General features: G+C 39.8%; 1 protein-coding gene and 4 pseudogenes across 1 annotated transcript; all 5 read right to left on the reverse strand.

Moving 5' to 3' along the window:
• Position 1: 1 nt before the first annotated feature.
• Positions 2–2,013, reverse strand: LOC131553141 (protocadherin alpha-C2-like; annotated as a pseudogene).
• Positions 2,014–2,527: 514 nt separating this feature from the next.
• Positions 2,528–4,989, reverse strand: LOC131553142 (protocadherin alpha-C2-like; annotated as a pseudogene).
• Positions 4,990–5,338: 349 nt separating this feature from the next.
• LOC131553143 (protocadherin alpha-C2-like) lies at positions 5,339–8,041 on the reverse strand (annotated as a pseudogene).
• A 277-nt stretch (positions 8,042–8,318) lies between these two features.
• Positions 8,319–10,782, reverse strand: si:ch73-233f7.3 (protocadherin alpha-C2). Its single transcript, XM_058797559.1, is given in 2 exon segments — positions 8,319–8,772; positions 8,774–10,782. Coding segments are annotated over 2 exon segments (2,397 nt in total). The 5' UTR covers positions 10,717–10,782.
• A 303-nt stretch (positions 10,783–11,085) lies between these two features.
• Positions 11,086–13,677, reverse strand: LOC131553189 (protocadherin alpha-C2-like; annotated as a pseudogene).
• Between the last annotated feature and the right edge of the window lie 3,870 nt (positions 13,678–17,547).

Here is a 17,547-nt window from a genome sequence, read left to right on the forward strand (position 1 = left end):
TTTAAGGGCGGTCTCCACCGTGGACAGTTTGATGGTGACTGTAGCAGAGCGCGGGCTCTCCGTTGTCTTTGGCGATCACAACCAGCTGCTGGTGGCGCGAGTCTCTGTAACTGAACATTCTCATGGTCCGGATCTCTCCGTTATATTGATCCAAGCTGAATAATGTCGCGTCAGTGTTGTGGAGAAACTGGTACGTGATTCGAGAGTTGTGCACTGAATCAGAGTCTATGGCGATGACTTTGGATATCAGAGTCCCTTTATCGGTGGATCTCGGGATCTTTTCCTCCACCACCGAGCCGTGCGCGCGCCATGGAGACACTATAAGCGGTGTGTTGTCGTTCTGATCCATGATAATAATGTGAACGGTCACGTTACTGCTGAGCGGAGGAACGCCAGAGTCTCTGGCCTCGATGTGGAAAAGAAACTCCTTCTCTATCTCATAGTCAAACGTCTTTAGCGCGTAAAGATTCCCGTTCTCTGGGTTAATGGAGAACAGCATGGACATGGAGGTGTTCACTATTTCCTTCTCTATGATAAAATAGACTAAATACTGATTTTCATGGAGATCTGGGTCTATAGCAGTTAAAGAGCTCAGTAAAGCTCCAGGCGCGTTATTCTCCATAACAGGTATCGTGTAGAATGTCTGTGGGAACTGAGGAACATTGTCGTTAACGTCCAGCAGCTCTAAAGTTATAGTTTCATTATCAGATAACGACGGGATGCCCCTGTCAGTCACGGTAATAGTGATGTCATATTCTGGAACCTTTTCACGGTCTAACGGTTCTGAAACTAATAATTCATAATAATTATCAGACGTTTCTTTGAGCGCAAAAGGTAAATCATCAGAAATATGAATATCTACCTGTCCATTTTCTCCTGAGTCTTTATCACTCACACTAACAACTGCAATTACAGTATTTACAGCTATATCCTCTTTCACTGGACTTGAGAATGATTTTATAGAAATTTCAGGATGGTTGTCATTCATATCTGTGATTAAAATCTTACTTTACACTTTCCAGACAGACTATTAGCTCCTTTATCTGTTGCTATAATTTCCATATCATAGATCCTGAAATCCTCATAATTAATCATCTCTTTTACTCTGATTTCTCCACTGTCAGGATTCAGACTGAATGTCTGCTGCGTTTTCTCTGACGTATACAAACTGTAAGAGTAAACTAAATCTGAATTTGAGCCCTCGTCTTTATCTGTCGCGTTTAATTTCACTACAAGGCTTCCAATAGGTGCGTTTTCTGTTAGATTTATAGTATAACTGTCTTTATCAAATTGAGGGGCGTTGTCATTAGTGTCCAGAACGCGCACAATAATGCTAGCAGTGCCAGAGCGCGCGGGGACTCCTCCATCCACAGCAGTGAGTATCAGATTATGTAAAGCCTGTTTTTCTCTGTCTAAAGGCTTTTTCAGAATTAAATCAGCAAATTTGGATCCGTCCCTCCCTGTTTGTATTTCAATGTCAAAATATTCGCTTTCACTTAAGTAGTAGGTTTTTATAGAATTCGAGCCAATATCAGGGTCCACCGCATTACTGAGTGAGAATCTTTCTCCCACAGGCGTTGACTCTGAAATGTCCAAATGCATTGTGTCCCTTCTAAAATGTGGAGCATTGTCGTTAATATCAAGAATTTCCAACTCAATATTAAACATTCGCACAGGGTTTTCGAGTGTCACCTCCATTTTGATGAAACATGTCGCCGTTTTAGATGAGCAAAGATATTCTCTATCTATCTTTTCTAATATATGAAGCTCTCCTGTCTCTTTGTTGACATTCAGATATTTTTTGTTAGATCTTATATCGAGACGCATTTGTCTTTTGCTCAGTGTTGTCACATCCAGTCCCAAATCTGAAGCCAAATTAGCGACAACAGAGCCTTCCTCCATTTCTTCTGGGATGGAATAATGTATAACAGAGGACGCTGTGTCCAAAATAGCGGAGAAAAACAGAAGGACCGTTACATACCTCCACAACTGTGACTTTACGCGTCCCTCCATTGTGCAGCGTTTGAGATATTTGTATTCCTCGCGATCATGAAATGGTCAGAGAAACGAATAGGACACAGTGAAGCTCTTGTCATGGCCCGATCCTTTGTGCGCTTTCCTCCTATAGGAAATATGTCATGGCGACTGAGATTATGACCAACAGCGTTTTCTTAGAGGACAGCGACACTCAGTGAGTTTGGCATGAACTTACACAAATAGATGAGAAGAGCCATAAGTGTTTTTCTATTTTCCGTGTTATCTATATTTTCTTTTTCTTTTTGCTGTCCATTCCTTCAACCCTAACAATTAAGTGCTTGTTGCTGCGCTCAAATAGTAAAAATGTGATTTAAATGTGTGGGTTTAAAATAACAGATGTAAGGACAAACAATAAACAGGCGTTGCAAAAATGTGGAAAAAATATACAGAAATCAAAATAATACAGCTCTAAGAGGAAGAATGCCGTTCTCTAAAACCGGAAAACACTTAGGTTACTGATTATACCAAGGCGCATGAAATGACTCATCGCTTAGAAATTGTGCGTGAAACGTAATTTAAATCTCTCTTTGCTTATTGACTTGGATTGTCTTACCTGTAGAGTAGAAGCAGCTGAGTCGCTGGTCTCGGTCAGTCCTGTGCTCCTCGGTATACTGGACACGATGTATCTCGATCCCTTTGGCGCAGGCTGTCTGACCACCAGCTTTCCTTTCCTGGTCTCTGCTAGAAATAAACTGTACCAGTAGGCATCGTTGGAGACCAGAGTGGAATCCGCGATGGTCGAGTTCCTCTCGCTGATCACACTGTTCCTGCTCGGAGGAGCCGCTTTACTGGGCTTCGTTTTCTGACACTTCAGCACGATGGTGACCAATATAGTGATGAGTAAAAGAAATGAAACAGAGCCCAGTCCGATCACCAGATACAGGTTTAAATCGGAGAAGATGTCATATCCCAAAGGCACCTCAGTCATGTCAGCATAGGTTTTAAGGGCGGTCTCCACCGTGGACAGTTTGATGGTGACTGTAGCAGAGAGCGCGGGCTCTCCGTTGTCTTTGGCGATCACAACCAGCTGCTGGTGGCGCGAGTCTCTGTAACTGAACATTCTCATGGTCCGGATCTCTCCGTTATATTGATCCAAGCTGAATAATGTCGCGTCAGTGTTGTGGAGAAACTGGTACGTGATTCGAGAGTTGTGCACTGAATCAGAGTCTATGGCGATGACTTTGGATATCAGAGTCCCTTTATCGGTGGATCTCGGGATCTTTTCCTCCACCACCGAGCCGTGCGCGCCATGGAGACACTATAAGCGGTGTGTTGTCGTTCTGATCCATGATAATAATGTGAACGGTCACGTTACTGCTGAGCGGAGGAACGCCAGAGTCTCTGGCCTCGATGTGGAAAAGAAACTCCTTCTCTATCTCATAGTCAAACGTCTTTAGCGCGTAAAGATTCCCGTTCTCTGGGTTAATGGAGAACAGCATGGACATGGAGATGTTCACTATTTCCTTCTCTATGATAAAATAGACTAAATACTGATTTTCATGGAGATCTGGGTCTATAGCAGTTAAAGAGCTCAGTAAAGCTCCAGGCGCGTTATTCTCCATAACAGGTATCGTGTAGAATGTCTGTGGGAACTGAGGAACATTGTCGTTAACGTCCAGCAGCTCTAAAGTTATAGTTTCATTATCAGATAACGACGGGATGCCCCTGTCAGTCACGGTAATAGTGATGTCATATTCTGGAACCTTTTCACGGTCTAACGGTTCTGAAACTAATAATTCATAATAATTATCAGACGTTTCTTTAAGTGCGAAAGGTAAATCATCAAAATATGAATATCTACCTGTCCATTTTCTCCTGAGTCTTTATCACTCACACTAACAACTGCAATTACAGTATTTACAGCTATATCCTCTTTCACTGGACTTGAGAATGATTTTATAGAAATTTCAGGATGATTGTCATTCATGTCAGTAATTATAATGGATAATTTACATTGACCGGATAATGGATGAGTTCCTTTATCTGATGCTATAACCTCCATATCGTAAATTCTAAAGTCTTCATAATTAACCATCTCCTTCACTCTAATTTCACCACTATCAGGATTTAAACTGAAAGCTTTCTGTGTCTTCTCTGATGTATACAGACTAAATGAATACACAAGGTCGGCATTAGAACCCTCATCTTTATCTGTCGCGTTTAATTTCACTACAAGGCTTCCAATAGGTGCGTTTTCTGTTAGATTTATAGTATAACTGTCTTTATCGAATTGTGGGGCGTTGTCATTAGTGTCCAGAACGCGCACAATAATACTAGCAGTGCCAGAGCGCGCGGGGACTCCTCCATCCACAGCAGTGAGTATCAGATTATGAACTGCTTGGGTTTCACGATCTAGAGCCTTTTTAAAATTAAGTCCGCAAATTTGGAGCCATCCCTCCCAGAGTGAATTTCAATATCAAAGTGCTCGTTCTGGCTCAGATAATACGTTTTAACCGAATTGGAACCGACATCAGAATCCACTGCATTACTGACAGAAAATCGCTCACCAGCTGGTGTAGATTCAGTGATATCTAAATTGATTGTGTCTCGTCGAAATTGAGGGTTGTTGTCATTAATATCTGTGATTTCCAGTTCTATATAAAATATTCGCACAGGGTTCTCCACAATAACTTCCATTTTTAAAAAGCAAGTGGTCTTGGCGGGGCACAGATATTCACGATCAATCTTCTCTAGTATGTACAGCTCGCCCCTGTCTTTGTTTATGGCGAGGTATTTCTTGTTGGCAATAACATCTAATCGGACGTTTCGTTTAATCAAAGTCTGTACATCAAGTCCCAAATCAGTGGCTAAATTTGCCACGACAGATTCCACTTCCATCTCCTCTGGAATAGAATAGTGAGTAACAGCCAGAGCCGACTGAAGAAATACAGATAAAAGAAAAAACAGCGCGACATACCTTCTCCATGTCCGGGCGTTCAAATCAGAATCCATTGTCTGATCAAATGCTTATGATGCAAAGACAAAGCAGTTCAGGCAGCAACAAAGCATTGGATATTACTCCAAAATTAGATGCAAAACAAGTGTTAGTGAAGGGATAAAATATAAAAAATGTCCTCGATGTAAACCGCAATATTTTGTCTCAAGCCAGACAGACGCAGAAAACAAGGATTCATTGCAAAATGGCCAACTGCGATAGTGACGTTGAAATTATGCTCGCAGTGATGTACAGTTTGTGAGACTACAGCGCCACTTGGCGCACACACACTGAGGTGCCTTAAAATTGTGTACAGGTTATGTTAAAATATCCATTGACATTGACAATTTATTATTACACTATTCTTTACATAGCCTAAAAAATTAAAGCACAATTACTGAAATATTCTTACCTCAGAATGGGTGCTTCGTAATTCATAATACACGTGCAAAAAGAATCAAATTGTAGACTATAAAGTGATCTCACCTGTAGAGTAGAAGCAGCTGAGTCGCTGGTCTCGGTCATTCCTGTGCCCCTCGGTATACTGGACACGATGTATCTCGATCCCTTTGGCACAGGCTGTCTGACCACCAGCTTTCCTTTCCTGGTCTCTGCTAGAAATAAACTGTACCAGTAGGCATCGTTGGAGACCAGAGTGGAATCCGCGATGGTCGAGTTCCTCTCGCTGATCACACTGTTCCTGCTCGGAGGAGCCGCTTTGCTGGGCTTCGTTTTCTGACACTTCAGCACGATGGTGACCAATATAGTGATGAGTAAAAGAAATGAAACAGAGCCCAGTCCGATCACCAGATACAGGTTTAAATCGGAGAAGATGTCATATCCCAAAGGCACCTCAGTCATGTCAGCATAGGTTTTAAGGGCGGTCTCCACCGTGGACAGTTTGATGGTGACTGTAGCAGAGAGCGCGGGCTCTCCGTTGTCTTTGGCGATCACAACCAGCTGCTGGTGGCGCGAGTCTCTGTAACTGAACATTCTCATGGTCCGGATCTCTCCGTTATATTGATCCAAGCTGAATAATGTCGCGTCAGTGTTGTGGAGAAACTGGTACGTGATTCGAGAGTTGTGCACTGAATCAGAGTCTATGGCGATGACTTTGGATATCAGAGTCCCTTTATCGGTGGATCTCGGGATCTTTTCCTCCACCACCGAGCCGTGCGCGCCATGGAGACACTATAAGCGGTGTGTTGTCGTTCTGATCCATGATAATAATGTGAACGGTCACGTTACTGCTGAGCGGAGGAACGCCAGAGTCTCTGGCCTCGATGTGGAAAAGAAACTCCTTCTCTATCTCATAGTCAAACGTCTTTAGCGCGTAAAGATTCCCGTTCTCTGGGTTAATGGAGAACAGCATGGACATGGAGGTGTTCACTATTTCCTTCTCTATGATAAAATAGACTAAATACTGATTTTCATGGAGATCTGGGTCTATAGCAGTTAAAGAGCTCAGTAAAGCTCCAGGCGCGTTATTCTCCATAACAGGTATCGTGTAGAATGTCTGTGGGAACTGAGGAACATTGTCGTTAACGTCCAGCAGCTCTAAAGTTATAGTTTCATTATCAGATAACGACGGGATGCCCCTGTCAGTCACGGTAATAGTGATGTCATATTCTGAAACCTTTTCACGGTCTAACGGTTCTGAAACTAATAATTCATAATAATTATCAGATGATTCTTTGAGTGCAAAAGGTAAATCATCAGAAATATGAATATCTACCTGTCCATTTTCTCCTGAGTCTTTATCACTCACACTAACAACTGCAATTACAGTATTTACAGCTATATCCTCTTTCACTGGACTCTGAAATGACTTAATCGAAATTTCTGGGTGATTGTCATTCATGTCAGTAATTATAATGGATAATTTACATTGACCGGATAATGGATGAGTTCCTTTATCTGATGCTATAACCTCCATATCGTAAATTCTAAAGTCTTCATAATTAACCATCTCCTTCACTCTAATTTCACCACTATCAGGATTTAAACTGAAAGCTTTCTGTGTCTTCTCTGATGTATACAGACTAAATGAATACACAAGGTCGGCATTAGAACCCTCATCTAGATCTGTTGCATTTAATTTAACAACCAGGCTGCCTATGGGTGAGTTTTCAGTTAAATTGATGGTGTAGCTCTCCTGATCAAATTTAGGGGCGTTGTCATTTGCATCCAACACCCGAACGATGATACTGGCCGTACCTGAACGCGGAGGGACTCCGCCATCCACTGCTGTCAGTATCAGATTATGAACTGCTTGGGTTTCACGATCTAGAGCCTTTTTTAAAATTAAGTCCGCAAATTTGGAGCCATCCCTCCCAGAGTGAATTTCAATATCAAAGTGCTGGTTCTGGCTCAGATAATATGTTTTAACCGAATTGGAACCGACATCAGAATCCACTGCATTACTGACAGAAAATCGCTCACCAGCTGGTGTAGATTCAGTGATATCTAAATTGATTGTGTCTCGTCTAAAATGAGGATTATTATCGTTTATGTCCGTGATTTCCAGCTCTATATAAAATATTCGCACAGGATTTTCGACAGTAGCTTCCATTTTTAAAAAACAAGTGGTAGTGGTCTTGGCGGGGCACAGATATTCACGATCAATCTTCTCTAGTATGTACAGCTCGCCCCTGTCTTTGTTTATGGCGAGGTATTTCTTGTTGGCAATAACATCTAATCGGACGTTTCGTTTAATCAAAGTCTGTACATCAAGTCCCAAATCAGTGGCTAAATTTGCCACGACAGATTCCACTTCCATCTCCTCTGGAATAGAATAGTGAGTAACAGCCAGAGCCGACTGAAGAAATACAGATAAAAGAAAAAACAGCGCGACATACCTTCTCCATGTCCGGGCGTTCAAATCAGAATCCATTGTCTGATCAAATGCTTATGATGCAAAGACAAAGCAGTTCAGGCAGCAACAAAGCATTGGATATTACTCCAAAATTAGATGCAAAACAAGTGTTAGTGAAGGGATAAAATATAAAAAATGTCCTCGATGTAAACCGCAATATTTTGTCTCAAGCCAGACAGACGCAGAAAACAAGGATTCATTGCAAAATGGCCAACTGCGATAGTGACGTTGAAATTATGCTCGCAGTGATGTACAGTTTGTGAGACTACAGCGCCACTTGGCGCACACACACTGAGGTGCCTTAAAATTGTGTACAGGTTATGTTAAAATATCCATTGACATTGACAATTTATTATTACACTATTCTTTACATAGCCTAAAAAATTAAAGCACAATTACTGAAATATTCTTACCTCAGAATGGGTGCTTCGTAATTCATAATACACGTGCAAAAAAGAATCAAATTGTAGACTATAAAAGTGATCTCACCTGTAGAGTAGAAGCAGCTGAGTCGCTGGTCTCGGTCATTCCTGTGCTCCTCGGTATACTGGACACGATATATCTCGATCCCTTTGGCACAGGCTGTCTGACCACCAGCTTTCCTTTCCTGGTCTCTGCTAGAAATAAACTGTACCAGTAGGCATCGTTGGAGACCAGAGTGGAATCCGCGATGGTCGAGTTCCTCTCGCTGATCACACTGTTCCTGCTCGGAGGAGCCGCTTTGCTGGGCTTCGTTTTCTGACACTTCAGCACGATGGTGACCAATATAGTGATGAGTAAAAGAAATGAAACAGAGCCCAGTCCGATCACCAGATACAGGTTTAAATCGGAGAAGATGTCATATCCCAAAGGCACCTCAGTCATGTCAGCATAGGTTTTAAGGGCGGTCTCCACCGTGGACAGTTTGATGGTGACTGTAGCAGAGCGCGGGCTCTCCGTTGTCTTTGGCGATCACAACCAGCTGCTGGTGGCGCGAGTCTCTGTAACTGAACATTCTCATGGTCCGGATCTCTCCGTTATATTGATCCAAGCTGAATAATGTCGTGTCAGTGTTGTGGAGAAACTGGTACGTGATTCGAGAGTTGTGCACTGAATCAGAGTCTATGGCGATGACTTTGGATATCAGAGTCCCTTTATCGGTGGATCTCGGGATCTTTTCCTCCACCACCGAGCCGTGCGCGCGCCATGGAGACACTATAAGCGGTGTGTTGTCGTTCTGATCCATGATAATAATGTGAACGGTCACGTTACTGCTGAGCGGAGGAACGCCAGAGTCTCTGGCCTCGATGTGGAAAAGAAACTCCTTCTCTATCTCATAGTCAAACGTCTTTAGCGCGTAAAGATTCCCGTTCTCTGGGTTAATGGAGAACAGCATGGACATGGAGGTGTTCACTATTTCCTTCTCTATGATAAAATAGACTAAATACTGATTTTCATGGAGATCTGGGTCTATAGCAGTTAAAGAGCTCAGTAAAGCTCCAGGCGCGTTATTCTCCATAACAGGTATCGTGTAGAATGTCTGTGGGAACTGAGGAACATTGTCGTTAACGTCCAGCAGCTCTAAAGTTATAGTTTCATTATCAGATAACGACGGGATGCCCCTGTCAGTCACGGTAATAGTGATGTCATATTCTGGAACCTTTTCACGGTCTAACGGTTCTGAAACTAATAATTCATAATAATTATCAGACGTTTCTTTAAGCGCGAAAGGTAAATCATCAAAAATATGAATATCTACCTGTCCATTTTCTCCTGAGTCTTTATCACTCACACTAACAACTGCAATTACAGTATTTACAGCTATATCCTCTTTAACAGGGCCAGAAAATGATTTGATGGAAATTTCAGGATGATTATCGTTCATGTCTGTGATTAAAATAGTTAGTTTACATTTTCCAGACAGACTATTAGCTCCTTTATCTGTTGCTATTATCTCCATATCATAGATCTTGAAATCCTCATAATTAATCATCTCTTTGACTCGAATTTCACCCGTTTCTGAATTCAAATTGAACATCTCTTGCGTTTTCTCGGAGGTATATAAACTGAATGTGTATATTATTTCGGAATTTGGCCCTTCATCCAAATCTGTTGCATTTAACTTAACAACAAGGCTTCCTACTGGAGAATTTTCACTTAAATGTACAGTATAGCTGTCTTTATCGAAATGAGGGGCGTTGTCATTAGTGTCTAGCACTTGGACAATAATATTAGCTGTCCCAGAGCGTGAAGGCACTCCGCCATCTACAGCAGTGAGAATCAGATTATGAACTGCTTGTTCTTCGCGATCTAATGCTTTTTTCAATACCAAATCAGCTAGTTTAGATCCATCTCGACCAGACTGTATTTCGATAGTAAAATGATCACTTTCGCTAAGATAGTAAGTCTTAATTGAATTAGATCCAATGTCGGAGTCCACTGCATTGTTCAGTGAGAAACGCTCGCCGGCTGGTGTCGATTCAGAAATGTCCAAATGCATGACATCTCGTCGAAAGTGGGGTGCATTGTCGTTGATATCTAATATTTCTAGTTCAATATTGAACATCCTAATTGGATTTTCGATTGTAGCGTCGAGCTTTAGAAAACAAGAATTTGTAGTTTTGGATGGGCAGAGATATTCTCTGTCAATCCTTTCGACGATGAATAACTCTCCTGTTTCTTTATTTACATCCAGATATTTTTTATTTGCTATCACATCTAGGCGCATCTTGCGTTTCGTCAGACTCTGTATATCCAAACCAAGATCAGTGGCTAAATTTGCTACAACAGATCCCACCTCCATTTCCTCTGGAATAGAGTAGTGAGTAACGCCAAATACTGGGTTTAATAGTGAAAAATAATCAGGAATAACCAAACGTACCTTCTCCATTTCTGTGCGTTCATACACGGTTCCATTTTTTATTTAAGATACAAGTCCAGTATAATCCAAACAAGCAATGGAAACTGACAATGAAATACGCGGAGGAACAAAGAGACGTGCAAAGAGAGGATCACTCTACTAGATGTAGACTGTGACGTTACATTATGGTGACCAATAAGTCATTTCCATCGTGTGTAGTGCTAGACAACAGCGACACTTTGTGCATGATCTGAAAACATCACATTTAAAATAGAGCCAGCTCAGCTGAATTAGATTATAATAAAGAGTGAATACTGAACATATTATTTGTGGGAAACCTGATGTATATTATAAATTTGATTTGTCACCTTGATTTAAAAAGCATATTCACACCTAAATAGAATGTATAATGATATTTTCATTAATAGTTGTATTAGAGTTTAATCGTTTTTCTTACCTGTAGAGTAGAAGCAGCTGAGTCGCTGGTCTCGGTCATTCCTGTGCCCCTCGGTATACTGGACACGATGTATCTGGATCCCTTTGGCACAGGCTGTCTGACCACCAGCTTTCCTTTCCTGGTCTCTGCTAGAAATAAACTGTACCAGTAGGCATCGTTGGAGACCAGAGTGGAATCCGCGATGGTCGAGTTCCTCTCGCTGATCACACTGTTCCTGCTCGGAGGAGCCGCTTTGCTGGGCTTCGTTTTCTGACACTTCAGCACGATGGTGACCAATATAGTGATGAGTAAAAGAAACGAAACAGAGCCCAGTCCGATCACCAGATACAGGTTTAAATCGGAGAAGATGTCATATCCCAAAGGCACCTCAGTCATGTCAGCATAGGTTTTAAGGGCGGTCTCCACCGTGGACAGTTTGATGGTGACTGTAGCAGAGCGCGGGCTCTCCGTTGTCTTTGGCGATCACAACCAGCTGCTGGTGGCGCGAGTCTCTGTAACTGAACATTCTCATGGTCCGGATCTCTCCGTTATATTGATCCAAGCTGAATAATGTCGCGTCAGTGTTGTGGAGAAACTGGTACGTGATTCGAGAGTTGTGCACTGAATCAGAGTCTATGGCGATGACTTTGGATATCAGAGTCCCTTTATCGGTGGATCTCGGGATCTTTTCCTCCACCACCGAGCCGTGCGCGCGCCATGGAGACACTATAAGCGGTGTGTTGTCGTTCTGATCCATGATAATAATGTGAACGGTCACGTTACTGCTGAGCGGAGGAACGCCAGAGTCTCTGGCCTCGATGTGGAAAAGAAACTCCTTCTCTATCTCATAGTCAAACGTCTTTAGCGCGTAAAGATTCCCGTTCTCTGGGTTAATGGAGAACAGCATGGACATGGAGGTGTTCACTATTTCCTTCTCTATGATAAAATAGACTAAATACTGATTTTCATGGAGATCTGGGTCTATAGCAGTTAAAGAACTCAGTAAAGCTCCAGGTGCGTTATTTTCCATAACAGGTATGGTATAAAATGTCTGTGGGAAGTGCGGTGAGTTATCATTGACATCTAGCAAGTGGACAGTTATAGTTTCATTATCAGATAAGGGAGGATTCCCTTTATCCGTCACAACCAACATGATCTCATATTCCTGGACAATTTCACGATCTAACGGTTTTGACACATATAACTCATAGAGGGAGTCAGAGGTTTGGTTTAAAAGAAATGGTAAGGATTTGTTCATTGTCAGATTTACCTTACCGTTATCTCCAGTGTCTCTGTCACTAACACCCACCAGGGCTATAACAGAGCCGACTGGGATGTTTTCGTCCACGGTATTCTTAAGAGATTTTATGGTTATCTCGGGATAGTTATCGTTCATATCCTTTACATACACAGTCACTCTGCATTGACCAGAGAGTGGAACTGGGCCATTGTCTTTAGCCTCAAGAAACATCTCAAATATTTTCATATCTTCATAATCGATGGTGCCCTTAACTGCAATTTCGCCAGTTTTTGAATTCAGCGAGAACATCTCCTGCGTTTTCTCAGAAGTATAAAGCGTAAATGAATATGTAAGGTCAGCGTTTGGGCCTTCGTCAGCATCAGTAGCGTTTAATTTAATAACAACAGCACCAGCTGGAGAATTTTCGCTAATATTTAGAGAATAAACTGCCTGATCAAACTGAGGGGCGTTGTCATTTGTATCTTGGACGCGCACAATAATACTAGCTGTGCCAGAGCGCGCAGGGACTCCGCCATCGATTGCAGTGAGTATCAGATTATGAACAGCCTTCTCTTCCCTATCTAAGGCCTTCGTGAGAACCAAATCGACATATTTTGTACCATCACTACCAGAATGTATATCAACAGTGAAATGTTCACTTTCACTTAATTTATAGGTCTTGACTGTATTGGCACCAACGTCTGGGTCAAAGGCATTTGGCAAAGAAAATCTTTCTCCCGGTGTTGCGGACTCTGAGACATCCAGTTCAATCTTATCTCGCCGGAAATGAGGAGCATTATCGTTAATGTCTGTGATGCCCAATTCAATATTGAAAATTCGCAATGGGCTTTCAATTATTAGGTCTAATTTTAGAAAACATGTCGTGGTTTTAGTAGGACACAGAGTTTCCCTATCAATTTTATTAACAATAAATAGCTCACCAGTTCTTTTATTAATATCAAGATATTTGTTGTTATGGAAAATATCAAGTTTTACCTCTCGCTGTGCTAGTCCACTAACATCCAGTCCTAAATCAGCGGCTAGATTTGCAACGACGGACCCGCCCTCCATCTCCTCCGGTATGGAATATCGCGTGACAGACAAAGCCGTTTCCCATGTTGCCCAAAGTACAAAGAAAAACGGAACCCACCGTCCAACTGGCTTCATCATCAATTCCAGCAGAAGACACAAAATCAGTCAGAAAAGATCAGTCAGTGGAGTTACTAGTCGTGTTGCTCCTTAAAATATGCCTTGTTCAGTCTTGCTTGTAAAAATATTCCTGTAATGATTTAAAAACGCTCCTGCTGAAAAAGATGCTGTTCTCAGGACCACCAGGCTTCTGGTATATATGACAGCGTCCCTTTAAATGAAGCCTTGTGTCATTTACTGGCCAACAGCGACGCGCTGAGACAGAGCCAAGAACTGTATATTTACTTGATTAAAGTTATCAATAGAAGACATGCTCTTGCAAATCGCTTTATAAATTTATATTGTTCATCAACGAAAATGATCTAAGCCATTTGTCTGTATTAAACGTATATCAATGAACTTCCCTGTCTCTCTCCCTCTGTGTGTGCATGCATGTGTGTAGCCTGCACATGTGTGCTTCTCTTTATTCTCCCTTTCTCTATTTCATTATGGTGTCACTGCATAAAATGTTATGAAATGCCTTGCATACTTGGCATTTATTATTATAAAAATAATAATAATTATTATTATTATTTTGTATTTAGTCATTATTATTTTTATTTTATTTTTTTTTTTGACAGGGATGCTACAGAATTCATGCAACAACGGCTCAGCACAGACTAGTAGATGATTTTACAGTGATTTTTATTTTATTTTATTTATTTATTTATTTTATTTCTGATCCATCAGTGCATGTCAATATAAAAATGTAATGGATTTAATAGTTGATTAATTTAATTTAATCTGAAATACATAAAAGACGTTTTTGGCTAAAGAGAGCAACATAATTTCAGCTGAAGAATCTCACATGTACAATGGCTGAGAGAATATAACAGCTGGTTGCCTATGTTCTTTACAGCATTTTTTAACTTGCCTCTCTTTCTGTGAACTGTGGCTGTTTCAACACATCCTCTTTTCTCTTTCTTCCAGGACTGGATGCCAGTCAGATGAATTCATGCTCCCTTGAAGATCTGAAGATTCTGCATTGGGAATTAAATTATTGTAATAATACTTTTTTTTTCTTTGGCACTTCAGTTTCCCTCTGCAAATAGATATTAATAATAATAATAATAATAAAAATAAAATAATAATAATAAATGACTATATCTCCTAAAAGTAAAATGTCACTGTAACTTGTCATTGCAATTGAATTCAAAGTGAGTCCTCTAACAGTAATTACTCTAAAATAAACGTTTTGGTTAAGCTCTGTCTAACCATTCATGATAAGTATGTACTGAAATACTGAAAGCACAAAATATCATTACCAATTTCATTTAACATGGATTGCTTATCTATCGATCGATCGATCTATCTATCTATCTATCTATCTATCTATCTATCTATCTATCTATCTATCTATCTATCTATCTATCTATCTATCTATCTATCTATCTATCTATCTATCTATCTATCTATCTATCTATCTATCTAGTAAATAAAATGCTCCAGCAACTGTAATTTCTGCAATGTTGCATCTGCACTGCTCCTCAAGCTTGTTGACATGTGGTGCAGGCGACCTCTAGTGGTGTTTTTTGAGACTGATTTCCCAAAATGCAGCTCACTGGTTCTTGAGACATGGGACAAAACATGTCCAGCAATTGTAACTTCTATTAGGTTTAAAAATGAAAATATTTTCAATTGTAAATGTTATGAGGGATTAATAATAGAATGTATTTAACACAATTATCCCCTTCAGTTTAATTTTATCATAAATAAATCAAATCTATGACACTTATTTTCTTCTCACTAACACAGAGAAGTTCAATCATTTATATGCTATAAAATGGATAAAAATGTTTTTTTTGATGAAAAAGAGCTTGTTTGATCAAAAGAAACACTTAATAATATCTCATATCAAAGCAAGGTTATTTTTCAAGGACACATAAGGTTTTAAAGTTGCGTCCCCACTTTTTGTCAGCAATGTCAGACATTAAAATGTAATAAAATCAGTTAATATCAGGGGCAGCAGTCACTCTAAACGGCCGCCTTGCCACATTCCACCTCTGCAGAGTACATCAATGAGTTGACATTCAACATGAAAGTCATCATATTTTACTGGTTTTCAAGTCATTTTTAATTATATTAAATATAAAATAGTCTTTAATTTTTCTAATAATGTATATGATCATATATTTTCTGATAATTTTTGGATCATTTGTTAAGATGTTTAAATGTGAATATTAAGATCCTGGTGAATGTAAATTGATAGAGGTAACAACTAATTGTTTTATTTGTTCACTTAACTGTTTTTAAAAGTTACCTTGCTCATAGCTCATTTGTGTTCCAATGACATATCAAAATACATAAATGTGAATCTTGAAAAAAAGCTTTATACACAATAACATACTCACTGTTTGTTGTGTTTGTTTTAATACAGTAATTGATTGATTCAGTGTATTAGTTAAAATGACTAAATTCAGGTTTCCGTCACCACCGTCAGATGTGTCAACTCCGTCAGGTCTGTAACCTCCGTCAGATGAATATTTTGATAATATTTGATTATGATCATTTATATTTGTTGAGGAATTGTTGGTCACATGTGAACATTTAATCTGGCTGCTAACATGAGAATGTGTTTTGAAATGTTAAAAACATCTTGATTGCTTGATTGCAAAATAAGGATGGAAAGGTAAAAAGCACATTTTGATTAAAAAAAAAAAAAAAAGAGAAAAGTTGGGAGGTTGAATCAAAGCATAGCTCAGTAGCTTAGTACATGTAAGATACAAAAATGTAGTTTAATTTGTCTGTCTTTTTCAATATTTCACCCTGTTTTGTCCCACTTCTCATGAATCAGTGAGCTGGATATTCATGCAGGTCAGGTCATTAGTTTCTTAGGTATCGTTCTTGAAAATTGAATGTTTAAAGTAACAATAAATAAAATATAAGGAACTGATTTATGGCTAATACTGAGACTTTAGACCACTAGTTAGAATGCAGTTATTCTGACCCCACTCTATTTGTATTTATATTTACCAAAATGCATATGTATATTGTATGTGCGCAGTATGTGTATATACACAGTTCATATGCACATTTGATATTTAATAATTCATATTATCATTATCAGTTCATTTTCATATGCAAAAAGACACTGCTCCAGGTCTCAGAGACAAAAATGTAAGAGAGCGAAATATCAGAGTTTAAGGGTATTATGACAAGCCAGAGTAAATACTAATCTAAAAAAAACTATATTTAAGGCGGGAATAAAACTCATCACTGTCCATTATACTTCATAATGCAATCCAACAGCGTGTGTAATGGCAGACTATATCGTCATAATAACAGACAAAGCAGCTCTGCTTCTGGTTTAGAACCAAACAGCATGGAACAAAGAGAGAGAGTTTGGACTGGCGTTGTCATAGAAACAGCTAGAGCTAAAACGTTCTGTCTAGGACAAGGACATGGTCAAACTGGAGATGCACTTACTTGCTAAATGTCAAAGGTGAAGGCCTAAACAGCATACGTCACAAATACAGATATTAAAAATGAGCACTTCATCTTTATAGTTCAATTGTGTTTAAACCTTTAAAATGCAAGGACCTTCACAGTTATGACCAATCAAATTAGTGTTGACTAATTTAAGTACTAGATTTAATCATAGCTTCAACATACAGTTATTTAGCATTCAAGAAAATGACTATTTTCTTTAAGTTAAATTACACATAACAAATGAATTATAATCAAATAATAAACATATATGAGCAACTATAGCTATGGTCTGTCTTTCAGCCAATCGGCGAGGACCACTGTTTAGTCACCTAATTAATATTCATGAGCGAAGTTTTCTGTGTGCAGATTGTTCCTACTTCTCAAAAGGGTGTCATTGTTTGAATGTGACTCTGTGAGGTAAAAGCGGAGCTCCTCTAATTCCTGATCTGTAGTCTAGAGAGGGACATGTCTAAATTGCTCATCTCCTCACCTCCGGTTCACGGGCCCTCAGAGAGATGAACTTCGATTTAGAGAAGTGTGTTAGCGCCATGGAGACCATTTCTTCATT

This window comes from Onychostoma macrolepis, chromosome 14, assembly GCF_012432095.1.
Source record: "Onychostoma macrolepis isolate SWU-2019 chromosome 14, ASM1243209v1, whole genome shotgun sequence".
NCBI lineage: Eukaryota > Metazoa > Chordata > Actinopteri > Cypriniformes > Cyprinidae > Onychostoma > Onychostoma macrolepis.